The following is a 14,802-nucleotide window of genomic DNA, read 5'->3' as shown; positions in this document are numbered from 1 at the left end:
CACACTGCATCCTGCTTCTCCACGAGAAAACCCAAATGGGCCAAACGAAGATCTGCAGATTTTCGCATCACTCAAGTAGCTTATAATTAGCGACGGCCTTGGGGCCAATTCACACACTGTACCACGGTAGCCACGGGCTGGTGGACGAGGTAAGAAAATGCAACACTTGTCGCCGCAGGGAAACGACACGATGCGGTGTGATGTACAACCACCCGATTGGGACGGTTGTAGCGCCACCACCACCGCCGCCGCCGCAGCGCGTATGACGTCGATGATCTGGACCAAAAAGGCCGCTGTTATTATGCAAAGAAGTTGCACCCGTCACTGGGAGAAGGTGACCCGGCGTGAATTGGAAGGCTGGAATGGAGTAAAGCGTAACGAGCGCAAGTCACGCCAATGACGATCGGTGCGATTGCAGAAAAAAAGCTCTTCCACTTTGTCTTCCCTTTAGCGGGAACATTGGAGGAAAACTACTGGCTGGCTGGCTGGCTGCAGGTAAGGAAATAGCAACCGGTAAGATCGAAAAAAGTTGTACCGATTTCGTGAGAAAAAAAGTTGTCTCGTTAGGCTGCAACAGCATCAGGCTTCAGGTTACAATTTCACGTCTATACGCGGAACGGTTATCTTACCGGGATATAATGGTGACACAGTGAACGGATTTAGCGAAACTGCATTTCGAAGTGGGCCCCGCAGGGAAAGTAGTCTGGACTTTTATCTTGACTAACTGAATAGGTTTGTAGAAATGTTGCTCCTTGCCGAGGAGTGTTCACTGCGAATGTTAGATAAGTATCGATCGTGTCGGAGGAAGTGCTCATGCTAGCGAGAAAAATGTCATTTCCCGGAATAAATTTACTTACGTTATAGCTGCGCTGAACAAACGGCAAGTAATTCTTGTTTATTCTCTACGTTCGTCATAGTACAAAAACGGCTTTTAGTCAAATCCCTAAATAACCAATATAATTTAAATATGTATATGTATATATACAGTCTGTTACATCAGAGCGTAATCACGATTACTCGCAATCGGTAAAGTGGAATGGTATGATTTTTTAACATAGAGAACAATGCAATGCGAGAATAAATCAGCTGACTATTGTTTAAAATTCGATCTCAGCATTTTTCCAAAATGAGTATCGCGTATGCTACGCGCTTCGAAGCAGTTATTCTGTGCACGTTCCCGAAAGGTCCCAAAATCACCCACTTACTCACAAACTGTTTCGACTTTTGCATGTATTTTGTGCGGCTGCTTGGGTCATTTTGAGACCTTTCGGGTGCGAGCACAAAAAAACTGCTTCGAAGCGCGAAGCGTACGCGGTACACATTTTGGAAAAATGCTGAGATAAAATTGCTTTAATTCCATTTTATTACCCTCGTTTTTTTTTCATTGGATTTTGGAAGTTTTCATTAACTAAAACTCCAAACATATGAACATATGAACTCGTGTGAAAGGATTGGAAGAAACATTTAATTTGATTTTCTTCTGAAAAATGACCTTGAAACTAAAATCGAAGTTTAGTCAAGAAACATTCATATTGAAATATTTTTTCGGGGTTTCTGAACGTTTTAAGAAAGCGATTTTTGATGAGGATTGCTCACGAACGTATCGAAGCAAAAGTGTCATTGTCATGTTCAACAAAAACCAGTTAATCCGTTACACATTAGCGGAAGACAAGTTACTTATGTTGCTCGCAATTATTCAACTGGCCGAAGAGGTATCAAACGGAAGTGAAGACGATTCTATTCTCAATACCGCTGAACGTTTTTCAAAGTTTTTGAACTACATTACACCTGGATTAAGTTTCCATTGCACCAAATATTGAATATGTTAATTTCGTGTTGGAATAGTTCTTTTACATTTCTCATTTTTATAATAAGCTTCATGTCGTCTGCATATATAAGTTCTTTTTGATGTTTGAGATGGGCCAAATTTAAATGTTGGAGTACAACTGAAGTGTCATTTATTGATTTAATGTATGTGTTTTGATTACTTGAATCAGAGTGTTAGGTTTCTACACAGTTTGAATTGTCTATGGTATCCAAAGTGAATATAATGAACTTGTTGAAGTCGAGCGGCCTTTGAAAAATCCATGTTGTTTTGTGGTCATGTAATACAAGGTGAGATGAAAAAACTGCAACAAAGTAAAACGCCATAATTTTTTCATTTTTTTTTTAAATTTTATTGAATGAAAGCAAAAAATGTCGGAAATAACATCAAATTTGAGAATCGGTTTAGATTTGTTCGAATTGGCCACCTTTGGCACGAACTATGGCCTTCAAACGGCCAATGAAACCATCACACGCTGCCCGAAAGTGGCTCTGCGGTATTTTGTCCCATTCTCGGCGAAGCGCTTGCTTGAGATGATCGACACTTTGGTATTTTTTAGTGCCAACCTTGCTTTCCAAAATACCCCAGGCACAATAGTCCAACGGATTGGCATCCGGAGATTTTGGTGGCCATTGTGCGGTGGAAATGAAGCGAGGAACCTCATTTCTTAACCATTCTTGGGTGGCGCGTGCTGAGTGCGATGGTGCTGAGTCCTGTTGGAATGTCCAAGGTCTGCGGCCGAAATGTTTGCGTGCCCAGGGCTTCAGAACTCCCTCCACAATATTTTCGCGATAGATTTGCGCATTTATTTTGACCCCACGGTCGATGAATACGAGCGGCGAGCGACCATCGGCTGTTATGGCGGCCCACACCATCACCATGGCCGGCTTTTGAGTTCTGGTGGCCAACCGAAGTTGCAAATTTTCAGCTGACCTCTCTGGCAAGTAAACACGATCATTTTGTTTGTTTACAAACTGCTGGATAACGAATGGTTTCTCATCGGAGAAAACCAAATTCGGCAGTTCACCACTTTCGGCCAAGCGAAGCAACTCTTTAGCTTTTTCGAGTCTAACTTTTTTTGCGCATCAGTAAGATCTTGCACTTTTTGGAACTTCAATTGCTTTAGTCCAAGCTCATTTTTCAATATTTGCCGAATGGCATATTGCGATATGTTCAGCTCACGAGCCATTTTTCGGCCACTGCGACGCGGATTTCGTTCAATTCGCTTCTTCACTTTTCGAACCATTTCTGCCGATGTTGCTGTTTTTTTTCGTCCACTTCCTTGACGTCGGGCTACGCTACCAGTATCACGGTAACGAGCGATGGTACGAGACACAAAAGATTTATTCACTTTTAAATGCTGGAGGGCTCTAACGATAGCCACTTGTGGTTTTCCAGCCAAATGCAAAGCAATCACACTATCACACTTGAATTCCATCACAAATAACTTTTTTTCTGAAAAATTCCCACCAAAATGCTTTTGTGCGCTTGTAAATAATATAATGAGCTGTCACTAGAATAAATCTGACAGCTGTGGGACGAGCGGTTTAGAAATGACAGCAGTCTGAAGTTGGTTGCAGTTTTTTCATCTCACCTTGTATTTCACCTATGGAAAATTTTTACCATTTTTAATTTTTTCAAATAATTTTGTAATGCATGAGATAATGGCAATCTTTCGATAATTACGTAGGTGAAGGTATCGAACCATGAGGAATTTCGATTGACGGGTAATTTCGAACCATTCGTCGCATCGAACATTATCTTCCATAGATCTATACGAAAATATTGCAATCGTATTATCTTACATTCATGTATTTTTTCTGTAGCAGTCGAGCCGATCAGAAGGACTTTGTGGACTCTGCGAAAATCAAATGGTTTTTTAGACTCCAAATGTGATTTTTTAATTTTCAAAATTACCTTATTTTTCCAATTTTTTTCGGTGAAGCCAAACAGGCAATATCTTTATATCATTGTGCGTTTGAATATTATTAACACCTTAAAAGAATTTGTTGCATGACATTTTGTTTTCTGTCTCATTGGAGCCCACTTGCTTGTGGGCAATGTCAAAGCACTATGCAATGTATCATCAATTTACCGCTGTTAATTTATTTATTTCGTCAAGCAAATGTAAACTACATATAAATAATTTACAATGTTTACTTATACTACGCATTATTTCTACAATAAGGTTGGGTTTTAATTTGACTTTCCACATAGCAAGATCAAGATGATTACAAAATTGATTATAGTAACGAATAGTTCGATTGACTGGTTTGTATAATTTGTTCTATTGTGTCTTTATAAAAATAATTTTCGTGTTCGTAATTAACGGTCAGGTATATGAAAATTCAATTACGATCGTAGTGAAGATGATTGTTCGCGTTGAGAAATAATGTCGTTAATAAAAAAAGCCATTGAAAGATTCTAACGTTTTTCAAGTGTTTGTATATTGATAAGCATGCAGCGTGCTTCAAACGATGGCAGAGGAAATGCTGTTCAGTTTAATTTATGAAGTGCATTTGAAAGAAATTGTTTCTAGATCGATTCAATGCGTTCTTCGTGAAAATTAATAAAGGGATTCCATACTAGGCTGCAATATTCCAAAATAGGCCAGACATGACCAAAAAAGAACCGGACCTTATGATCAAAAAAGAACCGGAATATTCATTTTAAAATTCCCGCGCTTGTCCAATCGGTGAACTTTTATTCTCTCAACGTTGGCAACACTTTTATACACATTCTGTCAAATTTTGACGCATATCGTACGATTAGGTTTTGTTTGGCGTCTATACAAAGAAGTTGAAAAATTTTCGTGTGGCGATTTTTAAAATGGATGAAAATTTAGATCAACGTGCGTGCATCAAATTTTGTGGTGCTAATGGATTTAAGTGTTCCGAAACGTTGAAAATGTTAGAAAAGGCCTTTGGTGAATCGTGTCTAGGAAAAACACAGGCATACGAGTGGTATAAACGCTTCAAAGGTGGTCGTACAAGCTTGGATCATGATGATCCCTGGCCGCCCAACAACATCTGTTACATTTAAAACATTGAATCGGCGAAGCAAACCGTGTTGCAAAATCGTTCTGTACCGATTAGAGAGATTGCTGTGTTGTTGGGCATCTCTTATGGATCAGCCGAACACATTTTAACTGATGTTTTGGGTTTGAAACGCGTCGCTTCTCGGCTGGTGCCAAAAAAGCTGAATTTCATTCAAAAACACAGCGTTGGTTTTTGGCCGAAAACTCAACCAATATGATCAACCAAGCACCGTACTCTCCAGATATGGCCCCGTGTGACTTTTTCCTCTTCCCCAGACTCAAATTGCCATTGCGGGGAACGCGTTTTGAGATCATAGAGACCATAAAAGAGAATTCGCTGCGAGAACTAAAGGCCATACCTTCGGCGGCCTATAAAACTATGGAAAATTATGGAAAATTGGATCAAGCGTTAGCATGCATGTATTGCCGCAGGAGGAGAGTACTTTGAAGGCGATAATAAAGAAATTCATTAAAAATTGAAAATTTGCGTTTTTACCTTTTTTTATTTATATAAAAAATAGGTATAGAATTCGCTCAAACTTTCGAAAATTTTTCCGAGGCCCGGAGGGCCGAATGACATATACCAATCGATTCAGCTCGACGAACTGAGCAAATGTCTGTGTGTGTGTATGTGTGTGTGTCTGTATGTGTATTGTCAACTAAGAGGTCGAGATCTCAGAGATGGCTGGACCGATTTTGATCAAACTAGTCGCAAATGAAAGGTCTCCCCGTCACCCAAAACGCTATTGAATGGTTTTAAGATCAGATGTTTACTTTTTGAGTTATTCGAAGTTTTATGTCAAAATTTTCAGTTTTTTGACAGTATCTGTCACAATTGACCTTGAAAACAGAATATGTTTTCAGACTTAGATTCCGCACGATAATACCTATTCAACAAGCCATAGATTGTTAAAATCCGTCCATTTTTAACCGAGATATCGAAATTTTTGTGTAAACGACTTTTCCCCCTATTCCAGCAGTAGGAGTTTTGAGCGCTGTATGACAAAGCAATGCTTGGGAGCAACGGAAAACACGATTTTTTATTCTGTTACATGCAATTGTTTTTAAGTACCAAAAAGACTGTGTACAGCATCCTTTTTCATGACAATTTACCTCGGACCGATTTTAGCACGGCTCGTTTTTGGCAACATAATCGTTCGAATATGACATATATAAACCAGATGATGGCAGATTTTTTTTTAATTATATTGTTTTAAACTACTTACAGCAATGAATGCTGGAAAAACATAACATCCATTTACCATTCGAATCAGTTCGTCGAGATCAGCAAATGCGTGGGTGACAAATAATTTCACTCAATTTTCTCTGAAAATTTCTTTTCTACAAATTCAGATTCATACGAAAATTCGTATGCTCCCAAACAAAGTTCCTGAATTATGTTTGGTTCCGACCTCTGGTTCCGGAACTACAGGATGATATATGAAACGAAATCAAAATTGTGTAACTCATTCTTCTCGTAGATGGCTGAACTGATCTAAGATTCAAATGAAATCTAAGAATCATCTATGATGCAAATGAAAAGTTTCAAGATTCTTTAAAACATCTTGCTCTTCAGTCAGATCCAACTTCCGGTTTCGGATATACAGGGTGATTAGTATAAAAATGTCTATTCTACATAAATTAATCAGGTTTATCGGGTTAGCAGATTTGGATAGTAAATAAAAAAAAAGATGTCTTCACTGATTTTCAAATATTTTGAAACAAATGTAAACTATACAGCTATTCAGGTGAATTTATCTGACTTCGGCCATACCGATTTTAGAATTCCGGTTCCAGTATAAAATCGTTTCTCAAAGCTCAATCGTTTTCTCAAAAAAGCCTAATCAAATTTCAGAAACAAAAATTCAAATTGAATTAAACTTATATACAAAATTAATTAGTTTTATACATACATACAAAAATTAATTAAAATTAAATTAAAATTAATTAAAAAAATTAAAATTTATCCAATTAAGCTTCAAAGTTGTACTCAAAACTGTAATTTATTCGCATATGGCCATACGAATCGGTTTGGGTTATGCTGGTTCCTGAATACCGGCTCTGGAAGTACCTTAAAATCCCGTGTTGCAGAGTGATGAACGAAATGAATATAAAATATGGGTATACTACCAGAACGTTCGTGGTTTAAGGACCAAAATCGACGAGCTTTTCCTGGCAGTGTGTGACTGCAACTACGATATCATCATTCTTACTGAAACCGGGCTCGACGATCGGATCAATTCCCAACAGTTATTTGGAAATGCATTCAACGTTTTCCGCTGCGACCGCAGCTTAGCAAACAGTGTCAAATCAAAGTTTGGCGGTGTTTTAGTTGCTGTTTCTCAAAAATATGCCAGCTCTGTTGTACAAACGGTGAATGGTCGTTGCCTCGAACAAGTGTGTGTATGTGCTACCGTGCGGGACCGAAAGATATTTCTGTGTGGTGTGTATATCCCTCCCGATAAAAGCCAGCAAGTTGGTGTGATCGATGAGCACATTTCTACTGTTTCGGAGCTGTGCAGCAAAAGTTCCGCAAGTGATATTGTTTTTGTGTGCGGTGATTTCAACCAGCCACGGATAACGTGGGGTCATGGATCAAACGTAACACAATCTCCTTCTCTTCTACCCGTTGCCAGTACGACACTGATAGATGGTATGGATTATTTGAATTTATATCAAAGGAATCGCCATAAGAATCATCTCGGACGAACGCTCGATCTGATATTTTGTTCGTTAGAGAGCCAATTGGTAGTTGATCGTTGTGTTGCCCCACTACTACCCGTAGACCTTCACCATCCGCCTTTAGCTGTTTCATTGCCCGTTGATTGTGAAAGCGTTTCATGTGATACCCAGCTTATTGTCGAATCAATGCCATTGAACTACCGAAAAATTGATTTTACTGCCTTTCAAGCATATTTGCAGGATGTTAATTGGTCTGTTTTGTATGAAATCGATAATGTGAATGAGATGTCTTCGCTATTCTGTGATATTTTGTTTCAATGGCTCAGTTCTAATCTTCCATTAGCAAAACGACCCATTGCTACTCCTTGGACTACAGCGTACCTACGTAAACTCAAGCGGGATCGCAATGCCTGGCAACGCAAACATCGTCGTTTTCATAATGCTGAGACACAAAGAATGTTCAAACACTCCAGTGAAAGTTATCGTAAATTGAACGCGCGGCTATACAAAGATTACGTCATGCGAGTTCAAACTGACCTTCGACGGAATCCCAAGAAGTTCTGGACATTTGTCAACTCAAAGCGAAAATGTTCATCCATTCCTCCAAATGTTTGTCTCGACGGCGTGGAGTCTAACTCAACGGTGGATTCGTGCGAGCTGTTCGCAACATTTTTCGCTTCGGTATTTGCTGGAAATACTGCTTCCGACGCCGAAGCTGATGTCGCTGCTATGGACGTTCCTGAAAATTTAGTGCGTATGGATACGTTTATAATTACTCCTGAAATGATTCTTGCCGCTGCGAAGAAACTGAAAAAATCATATTCAGCCGGACCTGATGGAATACCCGCTGCAGTTTACACTAATTGTACTGCTGCTTTAGCTGAGCCTCTGTGCATTATTTTCAACAAATCCTTCGAGCAAGGCATTTTTCCTGAGATTTGGAAGCAATCCTTCATGTTCCCTGTATTCAAGAGTGGTGACCGTCGTAATGTAAGAAACTATCGAGGCATAACAAGTTTATCTGCTGCTTCAAAGCTTTTTGAAATAATTGTAAGCAATGAGATGCTCTTTCGCACTAAACATTATATCTCAACTGAACAACATGGGTTTATGCCTGGACGCTCGGTCAGCACAAATTTATTAGATTTCACTTCGACCTGCATTTCGCGTATGGAGGAAAAGGTACAAATCGATGCGGTATACACGGATCTAAAAGCAGCGTTTGACCGAATAGACCACCGAATACTCCTTCGAAAGATGTCGCGATTAGGTGGAACTCAAAAGTTCATTGATTGGTTATACTCTTACTTGTGTGGTAGAGTTTTACGAATAAAATTGGGCTCGAGCGTTTCATCTCAGTTTACGAATGTGTCAGGAGTACCTCAAGGCAGCAATATGGGTCCGCTTCTGTTCTCTTTGTTTTTCAATGATGCTATTTTGCTGCTCAGTAACGGCTGCAGATTAGTTTACGCTGATGATTTGAAATTGTACCATGTAATTCGATCTATTGACGACTGTGTCCGGCTCCAACAGCTCCTCGATACATTTGTTGCTTGGTGCAAAAGAAACTGGCTGATTATCAGTACTGCGAAATGTCAGATCATAACGTTCCACCGAATACAGAATCCATTGCATTTTGATTATCAAATTGATGGACAAACGCTCCAAAGAGTTGATCATGTTAACGACCTTGGTGTTTTGTTGGATGCCAAACTTACATTCAACCTACATCGCTCATCTTTGATTTCAAAAGCAACACGGCAACTGGGTTTTATTGCCAAAATCGGACGTGACTTCAAAGATCCCCATTGCTTGAAGGCATTATACTGTTCATTGGTTCGACCGCTACTTGAGAATGCTAGTTTAGTTTGGAGCCCGTATCAGATTGTTTGGAACTTACGGATTGAACGTGTTCAGAAAAGATTTGTCCGACTGGCTCTAAGAAATCTTCCCTGGCAAAACCCGCTTGACCTTCCACCGTACCCCGATCGCTGTCGTCTGATAGGTCTTGATTCATTGGAACGGCGCAGGAAAATTCAACAAGCTGTGTTTGTGGCAAAACTAATCAATGGCGATATCGACTCACCGCAACTTTTGTCTCTACTTGATTTCCGTGCCACGCAACGATTGCTGCGTTCTACTAGCCTATTTCAACCGAGATATCATCGAACGACGTTCGGATTCCATGAGCCGATAACTACATGTATAAGAACATTTTCCACTGTTGAAAATCTTTTCGATTTTAATGAACCGACACATAAGTTTATTCAGAAAGTGTTACGATCGAATATTTTATAACTTGACTGATATATTCATTAGGACTTATTATATTGTCAGATGAATAAATGGAATAAATAAATAAATTAAATAAATTAATAAATTAATTACCGTAAACTCTAAAGTGGAACTTACATATCATGGCATGTTTAATCGATTATCACACTTCTAGATTTAAATTCGATTGTATTTGCAGTTTCGACATTACAGAGTAATGAGTGATTACAATCTCAATTTGTCGCTTAAAACGACGGTCATTAAAATAATGTAATGAAAACTTAAACACCGAAGAATATTCATGCAAAAAACACATGCGGATTGATAAAAAAAGGTATCATCTCACTGCTAGGTGGATTAATCACGTTTTTATATATATAAAAAATAGGTATAGAATTCGCTCAAACTTTCGAAAAATTTTCCGAGGCCCGGAGGGCCGAATGTTATATACCAATCGATTCAGCTCGACGAACTGAGCAAATGTCTGTCTGTGTGTGTATGTGTGTGTCTGTATGTGTGTTGTCAACTAAGAGGTCGAGATCTCAGAGATGGCTGGACCGATTTTGATCAAACTAGTCGCAAATGAAAGGTCTCCCCGTCACCCAAAACGCTATTGAATGGTTTTGAGATAGGATGTTTACTTTTTGAGTTATACGGAGTTTTATGTCAAAATTTTTTGACAGTATCTGTCACAATTGACCTTGAAAACAGAATATGTTTTTAGACTTAGATTCCGCACGGTAATAGCTATCCAACAAGCCATAGTTTGTTAAAATCCGTCCATTTTTAACGGAGATATCAATATTTTTGTGTAAACGACTTTTCCCCTTATTCCAGAAGTAGAAGTTTTGAGCACTGTATGACAAAGAAATGCTTGGGAGCAACGGAAAACACGATTTTTATACTGTGACATACAATTGTTTCTAAGTACCGAAAAGACTGTGTACAGCATCCTTTTTCATGACAATTTACCTTGGACCGATTTTAGCACGGTTCGTTTTTGGCAACATAATCGTTCGAATATGGCATTTATAAACCAGATGATATCAGCATTTTCGAGTTGAAAGTAATTCCATAATTATATTGATTTAAACTACTTACAGCAATAGAAGCTGGAAGAACATAACTTCCATATACCATACGACTCAGTTCGTCGAGATCAGCAAATGCGTGTGTGACAAATAATTTCACTCAATTTTTTCGGAGATGGCTAAACCGTTTTCTACAAACTCAGATTCATATGAAAACTAGTATACTTCCAAATTTGGATCCGACTTCTGATTTCGGAACCACAGGATGACATGTGAAACGAAATTAAAATAATGCAATTCATTTTTCTCGTAGATGGCTGAACCGATCTAAGATTCAAATGAAATCTAAGAATCATCTATGATTCAAATGAGAGGTCTTAAAATCCTATAAAAATTAGTCAGATCCGATTTCTGGTTTAGGAGATACAGGATGATTAGTATAAAAATGTCCATTTCACATAAATTAATCAGGTTTATCGGGTTTGCAAATTTGGATAGTCGATTACCAAATAAATTTATTTCAGTTTAAGCGGTATTCGGAATGTACCCCTAAATTTTAATTCGCACTACAATTTCTCAAAGATGTCTACACACTCCTCAGGTGAATTTATCTGATTTCGGCTACACCGATCTTAGAACTCCGGATCCAGTTTCGAATAGTTTCTCAAAGTTTAATCATTTTTTCAAAAAGGCCAAATCGAACTTCAAAAACAAAAATTCAAATTAAAGGACTTAAGGTGAAATGTAGCGGAATGCGAAAATCGCGTTTTTGATCAATTATTCGAAAACTAGACCGATTTTCGAAAAACCAAAAACACTTAAGTTTTCGAAATCAAATTTATCATAACTAAGTATTCTTAGAATTTTGAAATTTTGCTTTGCCGAGCCGTAATTGGTTTTTGAAGTGTATAAACGGTAACTGTTCCGTTCCACGGGGATGATTTTAGAGCTGAAAAGTAGTGTTTGTAGCAGAATTTCACAAAGAATCTGAAAATGCAACTCAAAATTATAAAATTTTAGCTAAAACAACCGAAATTTGAAAAAGTTTATATAAACTTTTCCGCATTTTTTTTATTGCTTGCACGCTGCTGTTTCGTATTGAGGTGGTGTGAGAAATGCACGGTGGGCACGGTGGCATCATATCGTGAGCAAAAATTACATGTAAAATTATGAAGCGAATTTATGCAGCATTGGGTTTTGTGTTGAAATAAAAACGAGTTGAATACAATAAAATGGGTATTGTAAGAAATTGTTTATTTTCTAAGTAACTGTCATTTATAATGCTAATAATGTCCAATTCTGTTGAGTTCAATGCATTGATGTTGCTGAAGCAATAAAACTTGGCTGTGTGATATCGTATAACAGGTATTATTTTAGATTGTAGCAATTTTTATAGCAAAACTATAACTTCATCATTGACAAGCTACTGAATGAAATACAAATCAAGTATTATTGTGATATAAACAATGTGATAAACGTTGATAAACAACAGGCATATACATGGTTATCAAGTTGGTTAATACATATACATATAACCTCATGTTAGTCATTCATAATTACTCATGATTTATAGCTCTAATGTAAGAGTAATCACTAACAATAACGATTGTATTAGCATATATTCAAAGTGTGAAGGATTCAAAATCCATTACGTTCAATCTTTTTTACAAGCCAATATAACGAGAGGTAAACCCACTGCGCTCAATCATTGAAAAAAGTTCTTGTTTCTATGTGTCCGTTTTTCTTGGTATGCTTTGTGCGACGGTTCGTTCAACTGAAGCGGATAAAATTTTGCGCGCATTTTATGACGCTACATTTCACCTTAAGGTCCCATACAAAATTGGTGAATTTTATCCGATTCTGGAATTACAGATGATGAATTTTTTAAATTCATACCGATATAGAAGATGTAAATTGTTTGGCGTATTAATTCATGGCCATTCGAATCATTTTGGGTTATGCTAGTTCCTGAATACCAGCTCTGGAAGTACCATAAATAATGACAAAAAACTCTAAAGTGGAACTTACTTCGACATCTCATGGAATGTTCAATCGATTGTCACACGTTAAGATTGAAATTCTATACGATTTGCAGATTCGAAATTACAGGGTAATGAGTGATTAAAATCTCAATTTGCCGTTTGAAACGACGATAATTAAAATAACGTCATGAGAACTAAAACACCTAAGAATATCCATGCAAAAAAAAACACATGCGGATTGATAAAAAAAAGGTATCATCTCACTGCTAGGTGGATTAATCACGTTTTTAATAAAATTCCGGTTCTTTTTTGATCATAAGGTATGTACTATATAATAATTTAATTGTATATGGGTCCTTCAAGTTATTACTGAAACGTTCAATAAAGTCCAGCATACTATTTGCTTTATTGATTATGGTACTGTAGTGTTCCACAAAAGTGAGCTTGGAGTCTATGTCTATGTCTATGTCTATAGATAGAGTTCCATTTTTCCAACTGAATGTTATAGAGTTACATTTTTTGCATTGAGCTTGAGTAGACTTTTGCTGCACTACGTGGAATAGATTGATTTCGGAATATTGCAGCGTCGTTGATGTTTCTAATTTCCATGATGAGTTTCATGTCGTCAGCATATGTAAGCACTTTTAGATATTTGAGTTTGAAGGAAATGTCGTTTACAGATGCAGTTTGTATAACAGTAATGGTAAGTCGATACAGTCGAGAGCTTTACTAAAGTCGGTGTATAGAGTTTCTACGTGGTTGCCGGAGTCAATGATATTCAGATTGCAAGTGATAAATTCTAGAAGATTTGTTGTGGTTGTAAAGCAAAGTCTTGGTATTACATTCCTTTTGTGGAATTTGGCCTTTCTGTACAGAATCATTGCATGGCTAGTACTATGGATCCTACTGGCTCTAAGAACCCTTCCAGGTCGGGGCTCGAACATACGACAACTGGCTTGTAAGACCATGCGTCTTATGCACTGAACCGTCAGCCCGGGTTGTGGTTGAACGACCTTTAAAAAATCCATGATGTTTGTTTGTTATTACATTTTAAGCTCACACAAAAGTCTTCTGTGCAATTTGTGAAAATAAAGTCAAAATATGCGCTTTGTTGAATTTTATGTAGTTTTCAGGTCAAAGTTAGAAAACGACGGCAACTCTGTGGAAACAACATCGGATTATAATTTAACCTCTATTTCTCCAATTTTGAAAAATAACGATTTTGGTGGTGAATTGTCAGTCTGAGTCAAAGTGTTGTTTAAAATTCCCGCTTTCCCCAACGTCCGATTTTCAACCTGATTAAAAGACAGATACTAAGATATTAAATATTAGATATTACATACTACATATTTAATATTAGATTAGTTTTTCGTGGGTATATGTCAGTAGAAACATAGAATAACTTAACATCAAGTAGAAGTATTGAAGGTCATTCTCAAAATATAAAAGCTATTAATGAAGGTATATGAGAAATGTAAAAACTCAAATATGTTTGAGTTTTTACATTTCTCATTTCATATATTTAGTTGTTACATTTCACTTTTCATATTATTTCACTAGTGAAGAACCGTACCCCACACTGTCAACTCATTAGTGCTATAAACAGCGAGAACTCAGCTAACGGTACCGTTTGTGATCCGTGAATTATTTCTTGCTCAACCCACGTGTTAACAGTACCCCATTCGTAGCAAAGTAGGCGGGCACCTTCTACATTCTCTGTCTGTGTCTCAAAGCTTCGTCATAACACTGCCACCCTCTTCGAGAGCAACTGAACTCAACCTGCTGACGCATGTTTGTTTACTTGGCGGCACCGACGCCGGATTGTGGTCACACGCTCGGGACATTACGAGCTGCCTATGACTGCCGGCACGTTCCACGGTGAAGAGTGAAAGCTCTCTGCGCCCTATCGCACTGACTTAATGCACTCTCGCTTTCGTCGAAAAGCTTGGAAACTTCGTCGGGTGGTTGGAT

At 37.9% G+C, this 14,802-nt stretch overlaps 1 protein-coding gene across 1 annotated transcript; it reads left to right on the top strand.

Moving 5' to 3' along the window:
- The first annotated feature begins 396 nt into the window (after positions 1-396).
- On the top strand, positions 397-14,691 carry LOC131429231 (uncharacterized). Its single transcript, XM_058593281.1, has 3 exons — positions 397-495; positions 6,954-8,534; positions 14,506-14,691. Exons 1-3 carry the CDS (start codon positions 397-399, stop codon positions 14,689-14,691), a joined length of 1,866 nt encoding a protein of 621 aa, XP_058449264.1.
- Positions 14,692-14,802: the final 111 nt, after the last annotated feature.

This window comes from Malaya genurostris, chromosome 2, assembly GCF_030247185.1.
Source record: "Malaya genurostris strain Urasoe2022 chromosome 2, Malgen_1.1, whole genome shotgun sequence".
Lineage (NCBI taxonomy): Eukaryota > Metazoa > Arthropoda > Insecta > Diptera > Culicidae > Malaya > Malaya genurostris.
This window is presented reverse-complemented; position numbering and strand designations above follow the sequence as displayed.

Coding starts and splice junctions, on each gene's coding strand:
- LOC131429231 (XM_058593281.1), top strand. CDS start 397: ATGACGATCGGTGCGATTGCAGAAAAAAAGCTCTTCCACTTTGTCTTC. Junction 496..6,953: donor GGCTGGCTGGCTGGCTGCAG/GTAAGGAAATAG, acceptor CCCGTGTTGCAG/AGTGATGAACGAAATGAATA. Junction 8,535..14,505: donor AGAGTGGTGACCGTCGTAAT/GTAAGAAACTAT, acceptor ACGTGTTAACAG/TACCCCATTCGTAGCAAAGT.